At 45.3% G+C, this 26,771-nt stretch overlaps 1 protein-coding gene across 1 annotated transcript in view; it reads right to left on the bottom strand.

Moving 5' to 3' along the window:
- Positions 1-877: 877 nt before the first annotated feature.
- Positions 878-26,771, bottom strand: part of LOC119372587 (RNA-binding protein 5) — a gene marked incomplete at its 5' end in the record, with an annotated part of 109,378 nt that continues 83,484 nt past the window's right edge. The window contains 7 exon segments of the mRNA XM_037643062.2: positions 878-1,051; positions 8,167-8,296; positions 8,990-9,096; positions 10,488-10,541; positions 15,123-15,313; positions 21,821-22,037; positions 25,281-25,396. Coding sequence (XP_037498990.1) covers positions 926-1,051; positions 8,167-8,296; positions 8,990-9,096; positions 10,488-10,541; positions 15,123-15,313; positions 21,821-22,037; positions 25,281-25,396 — 941 coding nt within the window.

Below are 26,771 nucleotides of genomic sequence, written 5' to 3'. Positions count from 1 at the left end.
ATTTTTGTGTGCTGCTGCCTTATCACTGTTGCTAGACAGCGCTCGTAGTGTGCTGCTCGTCTTGTGCTCCATCCTGATTGGGCTGATTTTTACAAACATGCATTGTTTCCAACTAGCCCACCTCTCTACCTTCAAAACAGTTTCGCATTTGTCAAATCAGAGGAGCAAAGCAAAAAAATATAAAGCCATCTTCCCTGGGTGCCCGAGACACCAACATGAAGCAGTGTCTTGAGGGCGCCTCGCCTCTGCGTCTATGTCATCCCATGTGGCCTGTCGCATACGCGTGCTGTTTCTTGCATGACCTTCATTGGTGTTTGCCACACATTGCCACAGTTGGCATTGACGCTGCCGCTCCCTCACGTCAGCCATCACAGGCACGTTGCTCTCCAGAAGTCAGACTCACACGAGGCCCCTGGAACATACTACTTGCCAGATGAGGTCTGATAAGTGTGCCGCCTACAAATGTGTTCCGATTCATATGCGCTCTTGTTGAGTGTATCTGGGTTTTTTCCACTTGCGAATGTGCGCCCCGTCTCTCCTTTTTCGAGAGGTGCACTTGATGATGTACAAATGCACAGATGCAAAAATACATGGAACGCTAGCCATATAGAGCGTCACTGTAAAATGTGAAGTTAAAATATAGTTGTAGTACACCTACAACGTTTTGTAGTATTTTAATCAAAGAGTTGGAGCAAATACAACCTTTTTGTTTTCTGCTACCTGGCCATTTGCTTATTTTCAGTCGAACACTGTGACATATGCACTTTATCTCGCAACTTTTCCTTCACCGGAACATGATGTGTGCGAGCAAGGAATGATGGACAAGCATGTTTTGGACCCCATGCTTTATTGGCACAAAGGGTCCCCAATGTGTGGACCCCGTTTCTACATACACATATAATACACAAATGCCTGGCACAACCGATTAGCTCAGCTCGTTGTACCGTGCAGCCATGGCCTTCTTCACCGATTCCTTGTAAGTGTTGGCGGCCGTCGCTCCATACGTGGCTCCTCTGACTCCCAGTCCTGCACTGGCCACCCTTCGCTGAACCTGCAAAGCAAGACAATTCAGCAGGCTCAGCATGAAACTGCATGGAAGGTAAATTCTTTTCCTGCTCCTAAATTGGATTTTGCATGCCCCCAGGACAGCCTAACACATTATATCACATACCTGCCAACCTGGTGACCTTGAAATTCAGGAGATTCATAAAGCAGGACAAACATACGAAAGAAGAACACTTGTGTACATATCACCATTCCCCACGGCCACAGCGATGTAAATTGTCAGTAAATTTTGCAGATATCAGCGATCATACTGGTACTCGTAATTATACGGCGCATGCACCGTATCTTCATAACTACGGGACAGAATCTGCTGTGTCCTGTGACAGCTCGTAGCCCCTTGCCAATCTTAAAGGTGCACTGACACAAAAATTTTGGCCTCGTGTTTTTTTGCTGCAATGTGTTGCTTGTGGCGTTTTAGCCATAACACAGTGCATCGTTTGCTGTCGTGTGCAACAGATAATTAATTATAGGCTCCTCATTACCGACCAGTCTCAGTTTCGGTTTGAGAAAGCTCGAAAAACGACAAGCTGCCGGGTGCAACTATCACCACCTAGGGTGTGCAACGCTCGACCACGTCAGCACGCAGAACTGTGATGCAGTTTTGCACGGTACGCATCAGAAGTCCGTTTGAACAGGAAACAGGACAGCAGTGTCGCCACACAAAATACTTCCAACGCGTGCGCCGCGGCCATAGACTCGCAAGCAGCCACAGCATAGCAGTCTGCTGGAGCAAACGCGGCAAAACGAAAAATGGCGGCTGTGACGTCATCATAACTTGTTGTACTGACTGCAGCGTGGTGACGTGAGGGAAGTAAGGGGGTCACCGTGGGTAACTTTAGAGGGGGTGGTGCTCGATCGCGCGCGCCAACTTCAAAATTCACGTAAAATACCTTTGTTCGCTGTTGATATTTTGCAGATGATATACGCACGTTCCCGGGAATCGATCCCGCAGGCTATCTTGGCCACAAAATTTTGTGTCAGTGCCCCTCTAATGTGCTTTTCCGCATGACAACAGTGTACTGTGGTGAAAGTGACTTAAGGGGAGACGCTCCTCGAAACAACTTTTTTTAAATTTTTTGTAATAGAGACTTGAAAATTCTGTTATATGTATAGTTTTTCATGCAGATTTCAAATATGTGATTACTTTCCATGTAGCTGCTACAGTTGTTGAGTTATGCCATACACAATGGCAAAATGTTACACTTTTTGCGGGAACTCTTTTATGTACTAAACTTTCAGTAAAATCATTGTGTTGAATGTTATTTGACTCTTTGTAGACTGTAGAGTGCTAATATCTATCCAGATATTCCGCAGTGATAATGGAACTAAGAAAAAAAAAATTGTACTTTGTAACTGATTATTTCCATTTCCTTTGAAACTGTAACCGAATATTTTCACAACTAATGCTGATAGATATTTGCAATTTCAAGTAGATATTTGCATTCTACATGCCTTGAAGAATACGTGTGCCAAGTTTCGTTACTATACAATAAATATAAGTTTATAAAAAGCTGCCCGCAAAACGTGAAATTGTCGAAAAAAATGAAAATGAGAAAAACAAGTTTGAAAGTTTGAGAAGTTGGAATTTATCAGAAAAATCACTATTTACATCAAATTGGGCCACAATCCCCTCGACGTGTGCGTGGACGAAAGCGTAGACTCGGGACAATCGGAATTTTCACAACACAGTTCGAGGAACGCCAAAAGTCCTTTGCGTTTTCCAGCCGCCTCTCGGACGCTGAGCTTCCGTTCACGGCAAGTTGGGCATGCCGAACCCGCCACAAGTGCCGTGAGCGCACCGATTTCGCAAAGCATCGTGTTGACAGTAGGAGCACCTACCGGTCTAGGCTCACTCTGAAAGAATCCAATCTTCTTTTGGGATGCACTGATAAATTCCACAGCAGCGTCAATTCCACAACCACTGTCGCGGGGTTCGGTGTCGGCGTTGGGCCTATCCGATATCGGAGCGTCGATGGCATCGTCCATCGCTATCGCTTTGGGAAGCGTCCGACGCCGTTTCCCTCTATACTTGTGGCGAGTCCTGAACTTTCTAACATCAGAACTGCACTTTTTAGGGCTTGCCATGGCACTAAAATACAGAAGAAACGCAGAACAACTCGGTCGCGGCGTTTGAGGCTTCGTTCTTTTGCCGGAGAGATAGGAGGGAGAAAGGGGTGGAGCGCGCCGCCGTCCAATGGCAGCCTCGCGCTGCATGCCACGAAATTCAAAACGCTCGACATACGCGTTGTTTTTCTCGTTTTTTCTTTATTTTGCGTGAAGATACGAGACTAACCCCTGGTGGATTGTGGAGAAGACAGCTTTTCGCTGCATGCGGGCAGGATTGCAAATGGCAGGCACCGCGTCATTTTCGCAACAGAAGGACGCAAACTACACCATTTTTCGCAACTTTTGCGCATTTCTCGCGTCACCGCTGCTCACTTGGAAGCCTTTTTAGATAATTTCTCGTGCGAATTTGAGCTTGATATTTTCAGAAATAAAAGATTATAGTCCAAGGATGCCAATACAGCCGAAAAAAACAAAAAACAAATTTTTTTCGGGAAACCGCGACTTTTCGACCCGCGTCTCCCCTTAATTAAGCATTCCGCATGTGATCAGAAAATTTTGAAACTGATGCTCTTAGTTGTTATTATCTTCTTTTCACAGTGGTGCTAGTGCTGTTTTTCGGGGGATTTAAGGCCGTGGCCATACAATACAAGAATTGCTCAAAATTTGGGAATCTCCTGTGCAAATCGGAAGAGTTGGCAGGTGTGATCTCGGTTCCACCCATGGCACGTGCACAAAGGATTGCTTTGACAAGCTTTGTTCGTTGACCACTTGCAGAACGAATTAACTTATTTTCTGAGAAATTCTATGTTACAAACTTTTGATTACTGCGACGACTTCTTGCTTGTTTTCGATGAGCCTGAATTCTTGATTGTATGCCTGTTCTAACGTGTTTTTTTTTCTTCTTAAAGAAAGTTTTCAGTTGTGGCTAATTGGCCAGTGCAAGTATCGTCAATGATTGCCCAGGGTGTCTACGAAGTTGACATTTCTAATTTGCCTGAGTTTTCCAGGTTTTCCCTGAGTGCTTCTGCGAAAATACCCTGAGTGAAGCAGAGCTTTGTTTTATGTCAAGATGGATAGACACCATGTCACTCGATGATGTCACTGTCTAGTATGCACGTTAAAAAATAAAAATGACTTAATCCCATTTGAAGAGTACAAGGTACAGTTAAACCTCAATAGAGCGAAGTTGGAAACAGTGGCAATTTACTTCGTTATATCGAAAAAGAGGGGGAGGGGTTCCTTCATCCAATCGGGCATGGGGGGAGTACAAAGGCTGACACCACCACCTCAACAGTGCACTTTAGGGGGGTCACGCATATTTACAACACCCCAGAGGGAATTATGGAGGCGCCTAAGAAGCCTTCGTTGGAAATGTGCGCACGGAAGCAGGAAAGGGTGGAGCGATGAGGAGAGAGGTACAGAGCGGGAACAAGATTCTCCTTAGCCTTTTGGGCAGTGGTAGGTAAAGCAACCTGACAAAGGGGGCAAACTCAACAGGCAGCCTGACAAACGAGGTGGACGACAGGCAATGAAGGTAGGGGGCGCGGAATGACACAGACTCAGGGGGGGGGGGTGTCGCCCCTACTGCTCCTCCCCCCTCTGGATCCAGCACTGTTGTGGCTTCAACGGAAGTTTTGCAATTAGAGCACAACACCTACAAAGGTATGAGCCGTCTGCTGATCCCCCAGCACGGCACATGCGACCACACCTGGTGGTACAAATTACGCACTTCCTGTCGTACTCATGCATACCACCCCCCCCGCCCCCAACCCTCCGGCTCCTATCTCCATGTGCCCATCGCATGAAAGAGGCTGTCGGCTCGTTTCATCTCTGCTTGAGCCCCATTCGTCAGCAGCACTCGCGTGCTTTCACTCCCACAGAGAGTATACGATGCGCGGGGTGATGTAATCGCGATTGGGACTTGATATGGAAGATCATGGCAAAGGCGAAAAATTCGCCTGGAGTGTCTGTATAATTGCTATCGCAAAAAGAAAAGCAAAATAGCAGCAAGCTATGATAGCATGAAAGCACGGCAACAGCCTGAATCACGGCACATCCGATTATGGTGGCCACGTTTCTGTTTTCCGACATCGCGCGCCGAATCGAGCAAGCAGAACCCGTGCCGGTGTCGCCTATTTTGGTCGCCGCTATGCATTGGCTCTGGAAAGTCTTGTAATTCGGCTTTGTAGCAAAACATCCACATAAGCAGTTGTGTGGCTGGTAATTGCGAGCTGCAGCCCCAAAAAATATCGGTCAGCTGTCTAAAACTTGTTTCAGCAGTGCCCTCACAAAAAAAGAAAAGAGAGAGAGAGAAAAAAAGCTTTCACTTGCTGTAAATGGGCCTGTTAGTGACGCTCGCTCTCGCCTGGCAATTTATTCTATTCTTCACAGAGTCCTAAACAGCATCTTTGAAGCTCGGGATCACAGCGAGTGAGCTCTCCGGTAACTGCCAACAAGCGTTGTCTTTTTTCTCGCCAATCAAGATGGCTTGCAAGATACCAGCCTTGTCAACCGCGGTCACTTGCAAGATAACTCTACTGCTACCAACTACTGCTCTACAACTAATCATGCTTGTTACTGGACACGCGCCGATAACAAAAGCACCATATCAGGCGCTAACGCACAGCGTGCGACAAAGAATACAGAACTACACCGCGTAGTCACAGAACACCCTGACAACACTGCGCGATACGATGTGCCGTGGTTCATGGTTCCGACATGCCACGCATTAGCCGGATTCTCTCCACCTCCACCGCTCCGAAGGCGAGGTGCGCCCTTTCCCCGCAGCCGCAGTGGCCAAAAAAAAAATGCGTTGCCCAAATCTTGAGCCAGCATTACCACGACTTTCGTTCCCTTCCAATAAATTTACTGTGGATTTTCCCTGATGGGAGCACAATTTCCCCAAGTTTTCCTGGAGTATTTCCAGACTATCCAAAATCCCTGAGAATTCTCAGTTTTCCCAGTCGTTAGACACCCTGTTGCCAGACAAAGCAACGACAAGCCAAAAAATTTGTTGTTGCGGCTGTCTTTTACGTTTGCACTTTGCACACATCACAATTCAACACCAACTTGCCCAATCAGTAACACATACAGAGCACAGGACCACGCGAAAAGAGCGGTCACAGCCAAGAATTGTGATATGTCCTGTTTTGTGTGGTCCTGGTCTCATGGGCTGTTGTCTTTTGATTAACCACGGCAAACTACTAACCAATATTGGTTGTGAAGGGATGTTGAAGTGCCATGTTGTTGCAGGTGTACCAAGACAGAGAGTGAAAGCGGCAATTGAGGTACGATCAGCTAGAACCTCTGGCGGCACCATGCAGTGTAAGATGGCCAGGACAATGCCAGCTGTTCAGCGAGCATCTATTCTAATGCATTTGCATTAGGAGGCACACCACTGCAAGAAGCTTATTGTATGTGTGAACTTAATTGTACTTACTCTTGCTTATGTTGGCTAACTGTCGGTTGTCAAAGTACAGTAGACTCTCATTAAACGGAACCTGAAGGGACCAGGAAAATATGTTCCGTTTAACAGGAGTTCCGTTTATTGAGAGGTGACCAAGGGTGCAGAATACAAGAGCGAAACCAATATTGTAAGAAGCACTTGTTCCATTTAAGCAGCAGTTCCGTTTAACAGATTTCCGTTTACTGAGAGGCTACTGTAATCTTATTAAAAGTGATGGTAGCACATTTCCTCACAGTTATCACCAAATCGCCACTGAAAATATTTTTCTTTCAGGCACAGTTGTTACGTGTGGGACACATACATAAGGTAGGGCCTTGTGAGTACTGAATATTAGGCTTGTGCGAATATTCCAGCAGTTCGAATATTCAAATGCATATTACAGTATTCGAATTCACTTCAATACGAATTTAAGTTATTCTAAATTTCGAAGTATTCGAAATGAATGAACACCTATCTGGGGAAAATCCGCAATGCTGCGAAGCCCCACTTAAAAGGTTAATTGACCATTGTTTTAAGTTTAGAAGCTCGTTATACCGGCTTATATGCTCTAATTAAAGTTTAAAATGTAACATATTTTACAGGTTATCACTTGCATTCTACTGAAAGTCAAGTCCTGCTACCATTCAAAGTTGCTTCCGCTTCCCTTTGAATAAAAAAGAATGACATATGCACCTGCCTTGTTTCAATTTTAAAAGTATTGTGCAGGTTAGTTGGGTAATGACAAATATGCTAGTTTTTTTTATAATATGTGATATATACTATTTGAATTCAATTCGAAATTATTCGACCAAATCACTATTCGCTTTGAATTCGCTTTGAACCTAAAATTTACTACTCGCACAAGCCTACGAATATCAATTGAGCGAAGAAGAAACTAATATCAATATCAAACCAATAGTGGTGGTGTTACCAATAGTTCTCGGACACTTAAATGGCTTCCACATATGACACACAGTTCTCAGGTAGTTTTTACCAGTGTGCTGGCTGGCTTTATGTTTCTGCTTGCTGCCTTGTTTTTTTTGTCACTGGTTTCTTTCATCTGTTTCATAACAAAGCACGAACTCAAATTTCAAATTTGCAAGCTCTTATGGCCCTAGGTAGAGTCTTGCACGGCCCCATGCAATAAATAGCTAGATCAGGCACTCAAGGGGATGATTACACCGTGCAAAAGGAAACACCACAAGGCGCCATTTTGCTTTCTCTTTCCTGTACAAAGTATGTGATAACCTAAATACAAAAAGTATGTGATCACCTAAATTGTCACAGTATCTTGGCTCAGTAGCCAATAGATTCAGGGAATCCCCATTCAACTGACCTCCTGGCTCGATTAACATCTTAAACTTATCTGAAGACTCAGCACACCTGAAAATGTTCGGCAGTCAGATATTTCAGTGATCAAACAGAAGGCAAGAGTGACATTTTCTCGCAGAAGTCTCATTGCACATGCGCTAATCTTCATCGCGATAAACGTACGTTATCAGGCAACAACGAGCAGGTTTTGCCGCATCAATAACGCCCTCAGTAAACGCACCATCGCGACTGACAAAAGCAACACGGCGGCAACGTACCTCGACAATGTTAGTGGTGCCAGCGTTGGTCTTTCCGAGCCCCTGTCCCTCAGACCAGCCCATAGCCTTAAGCATTTTGTTGCCGATGTTGTCCTCCCCAATGCCTTGCTTTGTAGGCTCCTCGTAGCTCCTAATGAGAACAGGCACACGAGATTATGAGCAAATAAACCGATGAATACAACTGCTAACCGCGTAACATCTGAACTTGCAACGCGATGCTTTGCCTAGGAAATAGTTAGAAGCGATTTCAGAATATTCTGCACTTAAAAACAAGTGCGAATGCTGGCAACATCCAGAATTTCAACTTACATTTTTGTCCTTGAAAATATACATTAAAACCCTACTATTACATTGAACTTGGCCCAATCAAATTATATTTTATCTTGAACTATTTTCAAACACAACAGTGCTTTAACGTCATTACATAGGAAAATCTACGGCAACATCGAACATCAAACCTGGAACTGTGTGTCATATGTGGAAACCATTAATGTATCTGGGAACTATTGGTGCCACCACTAGTATTGGTTTGACACTTATTTTGCGTCATCTTTGTTTATTTGATGCGCTTCACATCAGTTCACTACTCACAGGACCCTACTCTATGCACAGCCTCACACGAGACACAAAGACACCTGAAAATAATTTTAGTGGCAATTTAGTTATAAATGTGAGAGATATGCATTACCATTACATTTAATTACTTCTGAATACCCTGAGTTAGACAACTTACGTCAGAGTAAGTACAAGCGATTTCACAAAGATAACACGCTTTTTGCAATAGCATGCCTCCTAATGCAAACGCATCAGAACAAACACTCACTGAATGGCTGGCGCTGGCCTGGCTGTTTTGTCCCGCATGGTGCCAGCTGCCGGAGGTTCGGGTTGTCCGTACTTTAACCGCCGCTCTCGGGCTCTGTCCCGGTATGCCTACAACAACATGGCACTTTGACCTTCATCTCTGCGCACCCAGCAATATTTACCAGTTTGCACTGTTGATTGATCGATGACAGGCCAAAACAGTACCACAAAAAATAAGACTATAATCACAATTCTTGACAGCGAGCACTTGTCCTGAGTGGCCCTAAGCTTAGACTATGCAATTGATAGGGCTAGCTGATGGCGAATAACATTATGCACACAGCACAAATGTAAAGTGTCGTGGAAACAAACCTATCGGCTTGTCATTGCATTGTCCATCAGATGTTGATGCTGCTTGATTAGCCACAATGAACTGATATCTACTTTTCAGTACGCAAAGAGCAATGAAAAATTCAGACTCAGTCGGGATTGGCTAAGAGTCTCAATAACTGAAACTTCGTAATAATAGAGTTTGCCAGAACATAAAGCAAACTCATTCCACGAGTGGTCCACAAAGAAGGCTGGTCAAAGCATTTCAGCGTACACAAATGTTTCCTGGTGCGTATATGTTGGGACCATTGTGATTCTGTTACTGCCAATAGACTAAAGTTCCCAGAGTCAATCTATGCACTGAGCTTCTATGATTGGCTGCGCTCCGACAGCCAAGTGACTGAGGGCTTCATTGCAACAGTCACTGTTTCACATTCCTCTCTCAAATGTGAAAGAGAGAACTTATCATCCCCACATTTTTAGTGTGAAGCTACAAAGAAAATCCCTGCAAATTTCCCGGAACGTAAAGGTATATAGTTCATGAAAAATTTGTCCTGGTCTTGGAAGAATATGAAGCTTCCTTTCTTAGAAGTATGCACACATGTCCCTGTGGCTTGATGCTACAAAACCAATCCGAAGCCAATCAGGCCCTCTATCATGGATTCCATCAGCACAGACAATGAGGCTGCCGCTGGCACCACTTGAAGGCACTTAATGATTCTAAGTGCAACAGCCTTTTTGCAACAGACATTTCACTACACTGCATACGCCGGCAACAGCTCTGGCTCTGAGCTGTGCTCCCGCAAGGGCTGAACAATATAAACAGCCTCTTTGCACTTCACTCCACAAGCACCTCTCTCTCAACAGCTGCTTAGAGTAAAGAGTAATGGAAACCGATGTCGATGACTGTGCTCCTACATACTGCATAAGGCACTATCCGAACTTTTTAACATAACCTATAGAGCAATACGAAATGGGGTTTGTATTACGGGACGGTTACTTTGAGCAGCTGAGTAGCACTGCAAGACGTAGACCCTTGCATGCCCAATGATTGAGGTGGCTACTTATTTGCCTGTATTTCCCCAACTGGTCAATCGCAAGCATCGGAAGCGGTATTATGCCGATATCTCCAAAAGCGAATGTCTCAGAATACGGCCCCAGTGAGAAGCAAAGACATGCAGAAGACGTACCTGACCCTCTGCACCACCAGAGCCTTTCGACAATCGCAGGGCTTCCAGGTTTTGCTGCAATCAGAAAAAAACAGCAGGGACATTAGCGGAGGGCACACAGGCAAGGAATCCATCACCACCTTGTCACCAGCCTATGAATGCACCTCACCAGATTTGTGCACTAAAGGGACACTAAATAGAAAAATGATTTTTCTTGTATTACTAAATTACTTTTTCACGATACACAAAACATGACGCTTGCTGCGAGATCAAGCTTGGTAAGCGAGAAAACACGCAAAAAGAAAATGCAGGTGGTGATGCCACCTTGAAGTTCCTGCACTAGTCGCTGCGACGTCATATATTCTGACGATGTCTGATAGCGCCTATGTGGTTTGTAATCGGTAAAAATGAAGTACATTGTTTTCTGAGGGAGCCAGAGACATGACATGACCAGTTTCAGGACATTTCGTTGAGCCCATGGAAGTCAAGTGTACTGCACGCTTTTAACAGACGACAACAAAAGTGCACTGCACCGCTGTTCGCTGCCACATCGTGCGGGACCACTTACAAGATTGCAGAGCGGGTGCCAAGAAGCCCTGCCGCACTGACTATCTCGTCAAACACATGCGTATGGTACTGCAAGAGTAGCGCCGCCGCAAGCGTACTGTGCGCTTTTATTGGGGGGACGACAGAAACGCACTTCGCATCAGTCCACTGCCGCCTTCTCGTGCAAAACTGCTAGAGCAGGGGTTCTCAAATGTTCTGGCCTTGGGGAATTCCAATGGCTTTTTCAGAGTGCTGCAGAACCCCTAACTTTTTCCTTGAGCATGAAGACAATAAAAAACTGGAGGGGGGGAGAGAACGCCTCTCGACACGCACAACCACAGTATTGGTACTGCCCGCGTTGGCCTGTTCTCTTTTCTGTAATATCGAAGGGCATCGCCGTTAATGTAGAGCTCCCAATACAGTATAACCTCATTACAACAGACCTTCATAGTGAAGAGGATTTTGGTCTGTTGTAAAGGGAGTATGTAAAATCCAAGTACTGTTACAACAGACTTTCATGTAAACACTGAATGGGTCTGTTATAACCGGAGAGAATTACGAGTCACAAACATGGTCTTATTTTTAACGGGGGACCAAAAAAAAAAATGCCATTTTTGGAAAATCGCATTTTCAGTTTCTGTAGCCCATTTCTATCTGATTCCAAAATATCTTCAATGAAAACTACGTAGAAGTGCTATAAAAAATTTGTTTTGCGTCTGCCGACTTGGCGAAAATTGCGGAAATATAAAAAAAAGCGTTTTTCAAAATTATAGCTTGGCAACGGCGCAACTGGGCGCCACAATTTTGGGCTCGTCGTAAAGAGCATTTCTCCGCGTTCAAGTTCTCCATTTCAGCTGGCTCCTCCATTCAGTAACAAGCGTACAAAAAACACGTTTTGGCTGCTTCTGCGGTATTACCGCAGAAGCAGCCAAAACGTGTTAATGCTCGCTTCGGGATCGTCGTCTGCTGCTTGTGCGTCGCGAGGTCGTGGCTGTCGAAAATTGCGCTATTTAGTGACGCGTTCGCACTCGTTCTGTGTTTATGGGTCGACGATAATTTGGAACGCTTTAGTTGGGCAGCTGCAAGCGGAAGCTCAATCATCAGATTACGATAGCGCGCCGCACTCGTCGCGAACATCGCAAACGTGCGACTAATAGCATTGACTTGTTGGACCCGCTGTTCGAGGTGGTTCTTATCAGCACTTCGAAGCTCATGACGAAGACAACCGCGGGACAACTCCTTGTACTCGCAATCGAGCATGATGTACTTTGAAACATCGGGCACCGCGGCCACGCACATCGCAACCGAGCTTTCTACTAGATGTCGTGGTTAGGCCTAACTTCGTTCACGGTGCCGATGTACGAGCCAAATCCGAACTTTGCGGGCAAGAACATCGCGCTAGCGGACATGCGAAAGCGAAGAAGCCGTAATGTCCTTCGTCTCAAGCAACGAATCGCATTTCCCGCTGGGTCCTCAGAACCGCGGATGGGCATTTTGCGCATCGGCAGCGGACCCCCCGGCCAAGCTCGCCGCGCAGCGATCGCGAGGAGAAGCGGTGGCAGCGGCTCGCAATTTCGCGTGTCAGCGTCCCAAACGCAACACCAAGCACGCTGCGCGCCGTTTTTTTTTTTTTTTTTTTTGTCGCTACAGCTAGGCATAGCTGATCATTGACAGACCGGGGATCGGCGGCCTTCGTTCTTAAATCGGTACGTCGATATGCGCGGTGCGCTGCTCCCGTCCCGAAAGTATGCTAAGCGATGTTTGAAGTCGGAAGTTAATGACCGTGGTAGAAAAGTCCGCTCAAAAGGAGTCCTGACCACCTTGCTGGCCCGAAATTTCAGTCAATTATATCCGAATGTCCGTTGTACCAGAATCCGTTGTAAACGAAGCTCAATCAATGGGACTAATACGGAGGTCGGCATAACGCCGCAAAATGGTATGTAATATCCGAATGTCTGTTGTAAACAGATCTGTTGTAACGAGGTTATACTGTAATACACAGAATTGCGATTCCCCCACATCGCTTCGCGACTCGCGTAAAGCACCTGCTGACCACACACTGCATGCTTCAGGCACCGCGCAGCGTAAGCAATGTGTTCACGTAAATGAAGCACCGGACTTACAGAGGCCAGTTTTATTTTTTTGCAAAACGAAAAAAGAAGGAAGCCTGCCAGACACGCAGCGAAACGGCCATCGACTGATACACGCTCGTGTATACCCCACAGCCGGCATGAAGCGACGCCTACTAGATCCTACGTGTATGAAAGCGCTTGTTGTGCGTTTTAATTAAAAAAAAACGAGCAGTTGCAAATCACTGTGTATGAAAACTGTTCCACATGATCACCGACGCGCCATGAGCTACGAATAAAGTGCCGAGGTGCCTGTTAATGTCATTTAACAGGTTTGAATGCTCACGAGCATGAATTACCAGGGATTCACGCATTCTGTCACCACGGGTCTGCAAATCGTGCAAGTGTTCTGGCGCGCACTAGACGACGAGTCCTTAGTGCTGCTACCACATGGGTCTCTCACTTTCGCAGACACCCGATGTGCGGATGCGGTGTCGATGCTTCGTCAAATGCAATGCAAATTCGCTGGCCTCAATAAATAAATTAGTTGCTAATGGAAGTAAAACGGGAGCGGGTTGCATTCATTCTGGTCGATCGCAGAACCGTAAGATGTCCTTAAAAAAACCCATGGGTCCCGCGGAACCCAGTTTGAGAACCCACGTGCTAGAACATCGTAAAGACGCGTCGCGTGCAGGAAGATAGTTGACACCGTGTTGACGCAAGAAGGTACTCGCCCACGGCAAATGCGCGCATAGGTGACACACAGCAGCGTCGACACGAAAACCGCAGCAAACGGAGGAACACGCTACGTGCAACAAAGAACCTGAGAGTCAACCCCGCTACGCATGCCACTCGGTAGTTTTCGCTACGCGACAGTAGCGCCAGAACACACAGCCTAGCAAATAGAAGCAGCACGCTCGGGGCACGGCAGTAAGTTTTTGCGGGGTCACGCATATTTACAACAGTCCAGCGGAGATTATGGCAGCACCGTGGGAGCCTTCATTAGAAAGTGCGTAGAACAAACACACTTCGCGCGTCTAGGTGTTTTGTGAACGTCTTATTTTCTTGGTATTTCTGGCTCTGCTTAGAAAATCATGTTGTCAAACTCAGCCTTTTTCCCGACTGAAGCTCATGCGGGCATCAAAATTCTTGCCTTTGAGGCACTTTTGGAGCAGTCCGGCGCAACTTTTATGCTTTTGGAGCAGCTTGGTGCAGGAAAACGGAATCCTATCAAAAATGCGCAATATGCGCAGCTGTCTCACCCCTGGGGGCTCTCCAACACTTCTTGAGCACGGTCAGAAAACGCTGCCGATCGGCAGTTGAGGCTCCTAAGAAATTGCGAGCCAAACATTATAGCACAGCATGCGGCCTGGAATTTACAATTAATTCTGAAAGTCGGCTAAAAATCACTCGCTGTTCTCTTGACAAATGATGCTATATACTCAATAATAATAATATCTGGGGTTTAACGTCCCAAAACCACATCATGGTTATGAGAGACGCCATAGTGGAGGGCTCCAGAAATTTAGACCACCTGGGGTTCTTTAACGTGCACCTAACTCTAAGTACATTTCGCCAACATATATTACTCGTAGTATGCCAAGAAAAAATTTTGAGTCTGACAGCTAGAATAGTTATCTTTTAGTACATCGTCGAAATCCCATTTTCGCGCAAATCGCAAAATGCGGTTCTGCAGAGTGGAGACTTCAGAATGTTTTTTTGACTCAGGCAACATTTTTTTTTCGCAATACTAAGAATGGTTTTGCTGTCCTGGGTACTTGGAACAGCAATACACATTTTTTTTCAGTGAAATTAAAGGGGGTCCATGGACATGCACTGACATTCTTATCTGACCACACCCAGTGAAACTTTTGACATTGCTTTTCTCAGCTATTAAAGAAACCTTTGGCGGTGAAATTACCGGCACTAGAGTTTCTGAGAGTATGATTTACCGGTCTAAATTAATTTATTGCTTCACTTTAGTGTGCCTTTTGAAGAGCACAGACAGTATTGAAGGAGGCACGTGACACGACCATCTCACCTTGTGGAGTCCCGAGAGCTGGACATGCTTGGAGAGGACTTCGCGGGAGGGAAACTGCCGCTTGCAGAGCAGGCAGGCCAGCTTGGTCCAGTCCAGCAGGTGGCTCTCGTCGTTTGCCTCCGCCTCTGAGTCCGAGTCCGAGCCGCCCCCGTACTCTGGCACCAGCGTCTCGCGTGCGCTGGTCACACCAGCTGCGTCACGGAGAGAGCAGAAAAAGAACAACGGCATTTCATGCAGCGCTCGTTTCAAATGGTGCAAGTACAAGAGAAAAATTGCGTGAAGTATCTGTGCAATGCTGCCACCCAAGTCACTTAGATCAAGTACTGTATTCGCTCAAACGCACCTTTGTTTCCTCTATAATGCGGGTTAGAAAATTGCCCACGCATTACAGTCGGAATGTTAAAATGGCTGATTGGGCGAGTTGGTGATTCATGATACTTAAAAATATGAGCGCGTAACTTAAACAGTGACTTCGGAAGTCCCTGTTTCACTGTTTCAGAAGTCCTTGTCTTCCGAAGTCCCTGTTTAAGTAACACGCTCGTATTTTTAAGTATTACAGTAGGGTACTTAAGTGAAACCAGGCACTTGGCATTGACAATATCCTACCAATACAGTCAGTGGCAGTGTCATCACCATTGCAAAATGTCGATGAAGCAGAATTTATTGAGTTTGCGTAGGTTTGTTGCGTACTCGTCTGAGACCAACATGCGTCGTATCTGTGCACTGATGGCGAAAGCAAAGACAATTTGCACATCGAAGATCCAGTAGACTCTCATTAAATGGAACCTGGAGGGACCAGGACAATAAATTCTGTTTAACAGGAGTTCCGTTTACAGAGGGATGAATAGGGGTGCAGAATACAAGTATGAAACCAATTATGTTAGAGGCACTTGTTCTATTCAAGCAGCAGTTGCATTTAAGTGATTTCCGTTCACCGAGAGTCTAATGTAGCTGCATGGAGCTACACTAGGCATGTTCAAGGCCTTTGTTTAAAAGTGGTGCAAACAAAAGGACAAGCTCTTCAGCTGCACGTTGACTAGGAAAAGTTTCCACAGGCTGAAAAAAAAATCCAAATCTTAAGACGATCCTGCAAATATTCATAGGCAACTCTAGGCAGACTAAGCTTGTCAAGGAAATGGCCTTCGAACTGGTACGTGATTCAAGATACATCCAGGAGGGATCATATGTCAGAAAAACTGAATTACAGAACAAAACAAACTGCCAGGATAACAAGTTTTACATTCTATGAAGCCAAACTGTGTTCGCTTGTGTTTCTTTCCTTCTAACCATAAACACGAAGCCATACCACAGTTTTGGCTTTATGGCGTGCTGTGGTTTTCGGTGTTGCGCATTCATCGAACCGAGTGGACAGCAAGTGGTCCGGTTCAGCGAATATGACAGCGTCAGTGTCGCAACACGTGAGCTTTTCATGACAAGCCGTGACAACCGAATAGGTGCAAAAGCTTGGGCCTTATTTCTACAGTGCGTCAAACCTGCATATCGGGGGGTGGGGGGGTGGGGGTGCTTGTACGGGAGCTGTGAAGAGGACGTTGCTGGAGCAGCATCTAATTTTGGTCGCCAGATCTCAGCTTCAATGAAATTGATTGTTTTCCGCTATTGAAATAGCTTTTTTGTACTGCTGTATACCCAAACATCATTCTTGCAGCAATGTGAAAATTATTTCTTTGGCGACTATATTTTGAATAAAAGGTTGAACTTCGATTTAATGAAGTTTTGAGATAGCAAAGTAAAATGCCAATTTTACTGACTTTGTTATATCAACGTTTAACCGTGTTATGTTTTTACTAGGGGTGTGCGAATATTCGAAATTTCGAATATTTTTCGAATAGTGTTTGCTATTCGATTCAATTCGCACTGGAATTTTACTATTCGAACTATTCGAACTTCCTAAAAACAAATGCTGTCATCGTCCGGTTGAAAGTGACCCCTTCAGATTTTCAATATGCTTCACCTCATTACACTCTCGTTTTGCGGCAAAGCTGCCTTTCAAGCTCCGTTACGGTCGAACTTAGCCAAGAGACAACGTCTGATTGGAAGTGGTCCCTAGATTTTCAATATGCTTCACCTCCTCACACCCCCGTATTGCGGTAAAGCTGCCTTTCAAGGTCCGTTACGGTCGAACTTGGTCAAGAGACAGTCAACGTCCGTTTGGAAGTGGTCCCTAAATTTTCAATATGCTTCACCTCATCACACTCCCGTATTGCGGCAAAGCTGCCTTTCAAGCTCCGCTACGGTCGCAAATGTCTTAACTCAAGAAAACGCTGGTTCCAATATGGAGATGAAAGATGTGGCAGAGTTGGGGGCTCATTTAATGCTGTCTTGGACCTGAAATTTGGGCAGGAAGTCCCAAAAATCGGACGCCGAAGCTTTTTAGCATCCAAAATTTCAGATGTTCTTATATATCGACGTCTACGAGGCAGATTTGGAACTCCGGACTTGAAGGGTGCACACCCTTGTCCGCCATATCAGTTGGCCTTCCACAGCAGTTGAAAGAGGAGGAGAGGCTGAGGAAATGGCATCTTTGCCTATCACGTGTAAAGTGTTGTCGGCAGCACTTTGGTTGCACCAAATCATGTACATAAGTACAATTCGGCCTCTACATTGCCTCATTCTTGATAAGAAAGACAACTATGAAATATGACCCCACCAGCGCTTCATCAACCTAGCGAAAAGAAACACTTTCATGTTGCTATCTCACAAGAACATACTTAGGGATTCTCTGCACTCAATCTTTATTATTCGAATTCGCTTCGCACCTAAAATTTTGCTATTCGCACAGCTCTAGTTTTTACTTATTTTTGTTACTTTATTTATAAGTTGTTAGGACTGTGGATTGTTTTATGTTTAAATTCTTAAGGGGGTCCTGAAACTTTTTTTATCGATTGAGATGAAACTCGCTGAGTTTATGTGAATTTGTGTGCAGATTTCAAATATGCAATTATTTTTTAGTATAGCTGGTAGTTTTTGAAATATCAAGCATTTTATATGCTTTTTGGGAGCAAGAGTTCGCCTAAACTGAGAGTGTTACAAAGTAAATAAGCACATCAGAATGACCTGGAATGATAGCTGAGTGCAAGAAAACAAAAATGGATGTTCTAAACCCATTTGAACGAAAGTTATGGTAAGTTGAATATTCGCGAGTGAGTCTAAGACAAGCTGGGATTTCAGTCAGGAATGTTCAACATAACATAACTTTTGTTCAAATGGTCTATATCCATTTTTGTTTTCTTGCATTCAGCTATCATTCCAGGCCATTCTGATGTGCTTATTTACTTTGCAACCCTCTCAGTTTAGGCAAACTATGGCTGCCAAAATGGCGTATGGAATGGATGATACTTTAAAGAGTACATATTGTACTAGAAAAATAATTGCATATTTTAAATCAGCATACAAATATACATAGACTGCGCAAGTTCAACCTAAATCGATAAAGAATTTAAAAGAGAGTTTTCAAGCACAGTGTGCCCAAGACAACTCATGCATGCTTTTCAGTCACAATGAGGCTTCTAACGTTTAGGCATTAAAAATTCTTTAAGAAAAACTTTTTCGGCGTGCACACAACAGACAAGATTGTGAGGAAAGAAGTCAAACAGGCGCGAAATAACTGAAGTCTTTCACATTTGATGTGAAATGTGCAGATAACTGTATAAGCCAGCCATCAATTGTACTAACTGACAAAAAATTCACCTTGTTAAGTGCTACTTGACTTTATTTTACTTTCCACTGCATGTTGTAGATAGTTTTTCTGCACAAAATATTTTGTCACGATGTTTGTGAATTTTCATATTATCTCGCACGTGGTCTTGAGCTAGCCTGGCTTATGTATATACCGTATAAACGCGTGTAAGGGCCGCACTTTTTTTTCAAGAAATGAGGGCCAATTTTCAGGGTGCGGCCCATACATGCGACATTTTTTTTTTTTGAGTAAAAACGCACCAGTTAGCGAATGAAGAGCGTTTACTGCAGTATACGACATTTCTCGCGACATACGTGCTCAATCGTTGTCACTCGGCGAGTCCTCAGACTTGGAGTCCGAGATGAGATGGTGTGCTGCGAAGCGCCGTCACCCCACAAGCAGTCATCTTCTGTGCCATCCAAGCTGTTAGATATCCCGGCGACTTTAAAACTTCGGGACACAATGTCCGTCGACACCGAGCTCCACGCAGATAGGATCCACCCAAGTACAGTCGCCAAGGCTAGTTCCTTCACACGCAGCATGTCCGTTGTGAGCGCACGACCATCATTCCGCACTTCAGTCACATAGCGGAGCAAATCTTCTTCCAAATCGGGAAACTTGCACTGCTCTCCTCGGAAAGCGCGCTTAGTGCTGTTGGTGTTTCGCAAGGCTTCTTTTTGAGCACACCAACGTCGAACACACTTCTCGTCAACGTCGAATTTTCTGCCGGCGGCACGTTTCCCATGCTCGAGAGCATACTCGATCACCTTCAACTTATAGCCAGCAGTGTAGCTATTCAGGTACTTGCCCATCTTGCCAAAACGTGAACGCCGTGTAGAAAACAAGCTAGCACGAAGGTCATCGAACAGTGCAGAAAACTACAGCAAATGGCTGCCTGAACTGCAAGAACCGAACAACGCGAACGCAATGCTACAGTGCACTGTACAGTGTACTGCCATGCCAAAGTTGGTGATGCTAATGCCGATATGGATAGCGCCGATAGTGCGTTTGTATAGAGATGTGAGAAGCTAAAGATAAAATCTTGCTTTAACCTTTAGTTGGCGGGTCTATGAATATAATAAAAAAGTTAAAATTTTTAGCCCACTTCACGAACATCTTAACACGAATAAAATCCAAATATATATATATTTGGATATATATACTCTGGTGACGATGATGATGGTTGCGTTTCCTTGCGCCATCTATCGAATACGCCTAGAAGCTTACGCGCGCGCGCATTTTGAATACGTATTGGTTGAGGAAAGTGTGGGTGCGGCCCTTACGCGGATTTTTTTTTTTTTAGAATATGCACTTCAAAAAAAACGGGGCGCGGCCCTTACACGGGTGCAGCCCTTACACGCGTTTATACGGTATGTGTACTTTCTTTTCACCAATAAAGTGAGTCGTGAGTTCGTGCTTGTTTGTCTTCCTCAAGTTCTTGCCTGGTGTGTGTGTGCTGAGAAAATTTCCCATAATGAATCCACACCAACTCGCCCAGTTTTCTATACTTTTACATAAAAAATTCCAAACAGTAAAACAAAACACCAGGCCACTGTAAAACTCGTTAACGCTTGGTAGCATTACTTCAGTACAACTTCGCAACAAAAAAAGTAGAGCTGTGCGAATAGCAAAATTTTGGGTGCGAAGTGAATTCGAATATTGAAGTTTGAGTGCAAATCGAATCGAATATTTTTCGAATGCTTCTCGAATATTTCTAGAATATTTTTCGAATACTTCGAAGCGAAATTGCAGAAAAAAAGTAAGAGAGGATTCCTAAGCATATTCTTATGAGATAGCAACATGAAAGTGTTTCTTTTCGCTAGGTTGATGAAGCACTGGTGGGGTGGTGTTTCATAGTTGTCTTACCAAGAATGAGGCAATGTAGAGGCCGAATTTTATGATTTCGTGCAACCAAAGTGTTGCCAACAACACTTTACACGTGATAGGCAAAGATGCCATTTCCTCAGCCTCTCCTCCTCTTTCAACTTCTGTGGAAGCCAAATTGATGTGGCAGACAAGGGTGTGCTCCCTTCAAATCCGGAGTTCCAAATCTGCCTCGTAGACGTCGATATATAAGAACATCTGAAATTTCGAATGCTAAAAAGCTTTGGCTTCTGATTTTTCGGACTTCCTGCCCAAATTTCAGGTCCAAAACAGCTCCCACCTCTGCCACATCTTTCGTCTCCATGTTGGAACCAGCATTTTCTTGACTTAATACATTTGCGACCGTAGCAGTGCTTAAAAGGCAGCTTTGCCGCGATACCGGGGTGTGATGAGGTGAAGCATATTGAAAATCTAGGGACCACTTCCAATCGGACGTTGACTGTCTTGGCAAAGTTCGACCGCAACGGAGCTTGAAAAGCAGCTTTGCCGCAATACGACAGTGTAATGAGGTGAAGCATATTCAAAATCTGAAGGGGTCACTTCCAATTGGATGTTGACTGTATATGTTTTTGGGAAGTTCGAATAGTTCGAATAGTAAAATTCCAGCGCGAATCGAATCGAATAGCAAACACTATTCGAAATTTCAAATATTCGCACACCCCTAAAAAAAAAAGACACGGCTGACACTTTTTCTCTGTCGTCTAACTGCCACGGTAGTCTAGTGTTCATGGTACTTGACTGCCGACCCGAAGGTCGCGGGATCGAATCCCGGCCCCGGTGGCTGCATTTTTGATGGAGGCGAAAATGCTAGAGGCCCATGTACTTCGACTTAGGTGCACGTTCAAGAACCCCAGACATTCGAAATTTTCGCCGTCCTCCTCCACTATGCTGTCCCTCATAACCACATTGTGGTTTTGGGACGTTAAACCCCAACAATTATTTTTATTATTCTCTTTCGTCCATTTATTTATATTTATTAATTTTTTTCATTGCACAATCGTACTGAATTACTGGATCACCAACTTGCCCAGAATTCTGCTCTCATTAAGCTTGGCAACACTCGCAACACACAGTTGTTGTAAACAACCGCGACAAAAAGAAGAGACTTGTGTCTCACCGGCTGCCAAGGGGCTGTCAGGCACAGAGGGCTGCAGCAGGCTACCACCAAAGGCGATCCGGTCGACCGTGGTGGTCTGGTGCTTCTCAAGAATGGCAAAACCCGCATCGGCCGCCGCCGACTGCCGCTCGTCGGCCAAGCTCTGCGCGGAGGCCACCAGGCCCTGCTTGGCGTTCTCCTTCTTCTGATTGAGTGTCTTGGCCCAACGCTCCATGTCCTGCAAGCGGAGATCAGGAGATGAAAAATTCCTGAACATGGTGTGTGGCTGGAGCCGACAGTTAGACAAGTGGACTTGTCTTTTTTAAAGCTGCAACTGCTTTCCTTAGCTTGTTTGTGCACATCTTCCATACCCTCTCCTCCAACCCAAACAAAAGAGGAGGAAGGGCAACTGCAAGAACGAGGTGTGGAGGGTGGGGGAGAAATCGCAGGTCAAAGCGCTCAACTTACGAGAGCACTCCCACGTACCCAGTTCAGCGTGATTGTGCGGGCGTAAGGTGAAATGTGAGTCAGTGATGAAGGGTGAGTGTGGAACAGGAGTTACTGGATATCGCGATGTGCGCTCATTTTGTCTTTATGTGCGAATAGGCTTCAGCGAAAAAAAAAAAAAAGATTACCCATGGCCAACGACTGTGACTGCCGCTATCAGTGTACAGCGTGCATTGCTTCTACCTTGACTTTTCATTCTCAGGGCAGAAGTTCGCGCAATAAAGAGTTTAGTCTTCAACGGCCCGACTGCCACCTTCTTCACCGTCACAACCATGTGACAACATACTCCATGCACAGCAGACATCCCACAAATGGTAGCTCCAACAGTGCAGTCACTGCTTGCATACACAACCAATGAGTAGTGCACCATGCGCGAAAGACAGTCTGCGTCAATGTCTACTGCATTAACGCCGCAAAATACAACGATGATTACAGGAAGGGCACCACAGATCCTTCTCTAGTAAGCAGGCTAAATGACCCTTTCCTGAGACTGGCAGCCAGAGCGCATTACTTTCGCTCGCAACCTTGTAGTACCTTGTGTGTACTGGAAGCAGCAAGGTGCACAAGTAGTATGCAATTATACACGAGCTCCTGCAGGGTAGAAGTGTGCCACATCACATTTGCAAGGCTTTCACCTAATTTGTCTTTCACCTGCGGGGCAGTGCGAAGGGCTCAGCTGTTGATCATCTCTTGCCCTGGCCCAGAAAGGCCACGTGAGTAATGCGCTCATTTAGCACAGGAACGAAGTCTCCGGGACTGCGTAAGGTGCTTACGCCTTCCTTCTAGTCTTTCAAACTTGATTTCCTTTACAGAGCCTTGAGCCTATAGTTAACGCTGCCTCATTTGGATCCCTTTCCAAATGCTAAGCTGGAGAGCAGGGCCTGACACTCATGCACGGTCGTGCCATGCCAAGCCCCAATTATTGGATGCCCATGCCAACAAAATTTGCCCCAACTCTCACGAGCACACCTAGTAATTGTTATGAATGCACACAACATAGGGAGACTTTTCCATTGTGTGTTGGGGAGCCACACTCCCGCATCCCCATGCTAGCGGATGCAGCATGTGGATACGACACCCCCTTGTGTGTCGGATGTGACACCTTCTTGGAGCGGATGCGACACCCCCCAAGCAGATGTTGGAGTTTTCTGGCCTTGGCACAAGAGTTTCCCGTGCTGCCTTGGTACTGGGTGTTAGTGCTGTGCTAGGGTTGCCACCTGAGACAAATAAATCCATTTACAAATCCAGACAAATAAATCCAAATAAAACTCACCGGGTCCTTCATGCATTCACCTAAGACAACTCGCAGGCGAAAGCCATCTTCTTTTTCTTCTCATTCGATCTACTAATCCTCCCCCGCCCCCTCCGAGAGCTTTCTGCACCAACATGGTTTTGCATGGCCACCGAGATCGGCCCACCTTTGGCCAAGCGACAATGTCATGTGATGACGTCACGTTATGTGATCTCCTGATGACGTCACAAATTATGGCTATCTGTGATGCCACATGGCGATGCCATCGCGAGACAATGACTTTTTGCATCAGTAGTGTTGACACCACTGACGCTAATGATCAGTTTCTGTGTTTGATGAGGCATCTAAGGTTTTCACCTTAAAACTGGAGACCAATACGCCAATCGAAAGGGGGCCACGGCTCTTCAAGCTTTTTGACAGCTCTTTCTGCACCTCTACTGTCTGTAACGCTACAAGGCAGAAATAAAGAACTTGAATTTGACCGAGTGCATGAGCACAGCGACACACTAGATTATGCAACACGAAGGCTTCACGCACTGAGGATCATTAACCTTGCATTTTTGGTGGTTCCCGTTACATACAAGGCTTCACAACCTACAAGTGGTCGGCACACTATCTGAACTATCTATTCATTATAGGGATGGGCGAATATTCGGGCTTTTCGAATATTCGAACAAATATTACAGTATTCGAAGTATTCGAAATGAATGAATATATATGTATACATTTGACCGCACATAACCCCCTGTAAAGGTGGTTTCACTGCAGCATCTGCTTGCTGTGCCGTGAAACAACCCATCCAGGGAAAATCTGCACTGCCGCGAAGCCAGACTTCAAGGTTAAATGTACATATATTTTTTTAGGTTTAAAGCGTGTTATATGGGCTTATATGTGCTAAGTATAGTAATTTTTAAAATTTTAACGTCCACCTAAAACTTGCACCCTGCTGCTATTCAAATCTTGATACTATTCAAGGCTACTTCATTTCAAACCAAAAAAAGTGACATTCACTCATACCTAGTTCCAATCCTTAAAGATATTGTGCAAGGGTCATGATGAAAATGCTTATTTTTCTTAATAATATGCAGTAAATACTATTCGAACTATTCGATTCGAAATTATTCAGCCAAATCACCATTCGCTTCGGATTCGCTTCGAACCTAAAATTCACTATTCGCCCATCCCTAATTTGAAAGCATTCCAGCTAAAAAACTGCACTGCATAACGGCTGGAGTGAGACTTGATCAACTGTAGTTCGCATATCGTTCAGAGTTTTGCCTGTTAGGTAAGAGAGGAGTACAGTTTTGAGAATCAGTATGCAAAATTTACAACCAGTTGCTCTTGCTTTCCCAGTAAATACGCTTCCCGATCGTGGGAAACATGCAGCATAGAAAACAGGTAACTGAAACATCAATGTTTTGAGTCTTAAAAAGAAAGGAAAATTTTAAAACATTGTTGCCTGGCGCAGACGGGCACAAATGTTATTTATGCTGTTGTTGCATATTTCTAAGCTTATTTATCTATGTACAAGAAGATACGTTCACTTCAGATTATTGTTACTGGTCCACTTTTATGCAGTGCCCTTGTTGGAGCCCTTAAAGGTGAAATAACTGATGACGATGATGATGACAACAGTGCACAATTGTTGCAATCCAAATAAATAAATAACGATAGGCAATGTCACAAGCGAGCAGATATAGGTCCTGCAGGGTTGCCACTTGCCTTGGCTATTTTCTTGGCTATCTTGACCTTATCCTCTTTGTCTTTGGCTTTTCCCTTGTTCTTGTCGTTGGCATCGGCCGCTTCACCGGCTGCCGCGGCCCCAGCCGCATTGGCAGCTGAAAACACACCGAGACAAACTTTTCAGATGCAGCGCACGCAGCATTAAGGACGTGACCATGCAATGATACAATGAAAATGAACTACTATAGCTCAGTACGATCACAGCGACAGGAGCTGAGAGATGATGAAGCTGAGGAAAGGACAGAAGGTGAACTGTGTTGTTAGCTAATACACAATCATACACAGTAAAAGAAAAAGATAGCTTGCTTAGCCTCGCCAACTTGGTATTAACACAACTGCGTCATAACAACATTTGCTGCTTACAAAGTACCGTATAAACCGGAATATAGGTCGAGATATTTTCAATAAAACAATAAGCTAAAGTCGCCCCTCGTCTTATATAGCGGTGTCTAGCCGACAGTGCACCACTGTCTGGCAACATGTGCGTGAGAAGCCGGACGCGGCCATATCCGCATCCAAATCCAATCGCAGGCAGTTTTTTCTTCTCTGTCTGTTTTCTTTGTGTTCGTGATTTGCTTCCGATCTGTTCTGAGTTTTCGCTCCGCTTGACATTGCGCTGCATTTTTAGTGGTCTTTTTTTTCGTTCACTGAATATGAGTAGCGGTACGAGGAGGCAGTACTCAGCTGCGTTTAAACTAAATGTTGTTGAGTTCGCAGAAGCGAACGGGAATATGGCTGCTCAGCGCTGCTTCGGTGTATCGGAAAAAAGCGTGCGCTATTGGAGGGCGCAGAAAGGGAAGCTGCAAATGTGCAATCCTCGGAAAATGTCGTTTCGTGGGCGAAGTGCCGTTCATCCGCAGCTGGAAGATAAGCTAGCGGACTTTGTGCGGGAAGTTCGTGCGCGCTCGCTGCCAGTGACCGTGGATACCATTCGCAAGAAAGCCGTGGAACTCGCGCGAGAAGCTGGGCTCTCGAGAGAAGAGTTTCGTGCACCAAACTCTTGGGTGCGTCGATTCATGCGACGCAAAGGATTTTCTCTCCGGCGGCGCACATCCATCTGTCAAAAGTTGCCAGAGGAGTTCGAGGACAAGCTTATCAACTTTCAGCGCTTCGTGAACCGGCTTCGGGAGCAGAACGACTACATGATGGGGCAGATTGGCAACGCCGATGAGACCCCCGTGTGGTTTGACATGCCTTCGTCGACCACGATCACGCAGCGCGGCGCCAAGGATGTGAAGCTGCTGTCCACTGGCAACGAGCACTCGCGGTTCACCGTCATGCTGGCATGCACGGCAGATGGTAGAAAGCTTCCGCCCTTCATCATTTTCAAACGCAAGACAATGCCGAAGGAAGTGTTCCCACCCGGTGTTGTCGTTCGCGTCAACAAAAAGGGATACATGGACGAGGCCATGATGCTCGAATGAATTCGAGTAGTTTGGAACCGTCAGCCAGGTGCACTGCTGCGTGTTC

Source organism: Rhipicephalus sanguineus, chromosome 10 (genome assembly GCF_013339695.2).
Source record: "Rhipicephalus sanguineus isolate Rsan-2018 chromosome 10, BIME_Rsan_1.4, whole genome shotgun sequence".
NCBI classification, from domain to species: Eukaryota; Metazoa; Arthropoda; class Arachnida; order Ixodida; family Ixodidae; genus Rhipicephalus; species Rhipicephalus sanguineus.
Note: the sequence above shows the minus strand (reverse complement) of the source record. Positions and strands in the feature narration are given on the sequence as shown.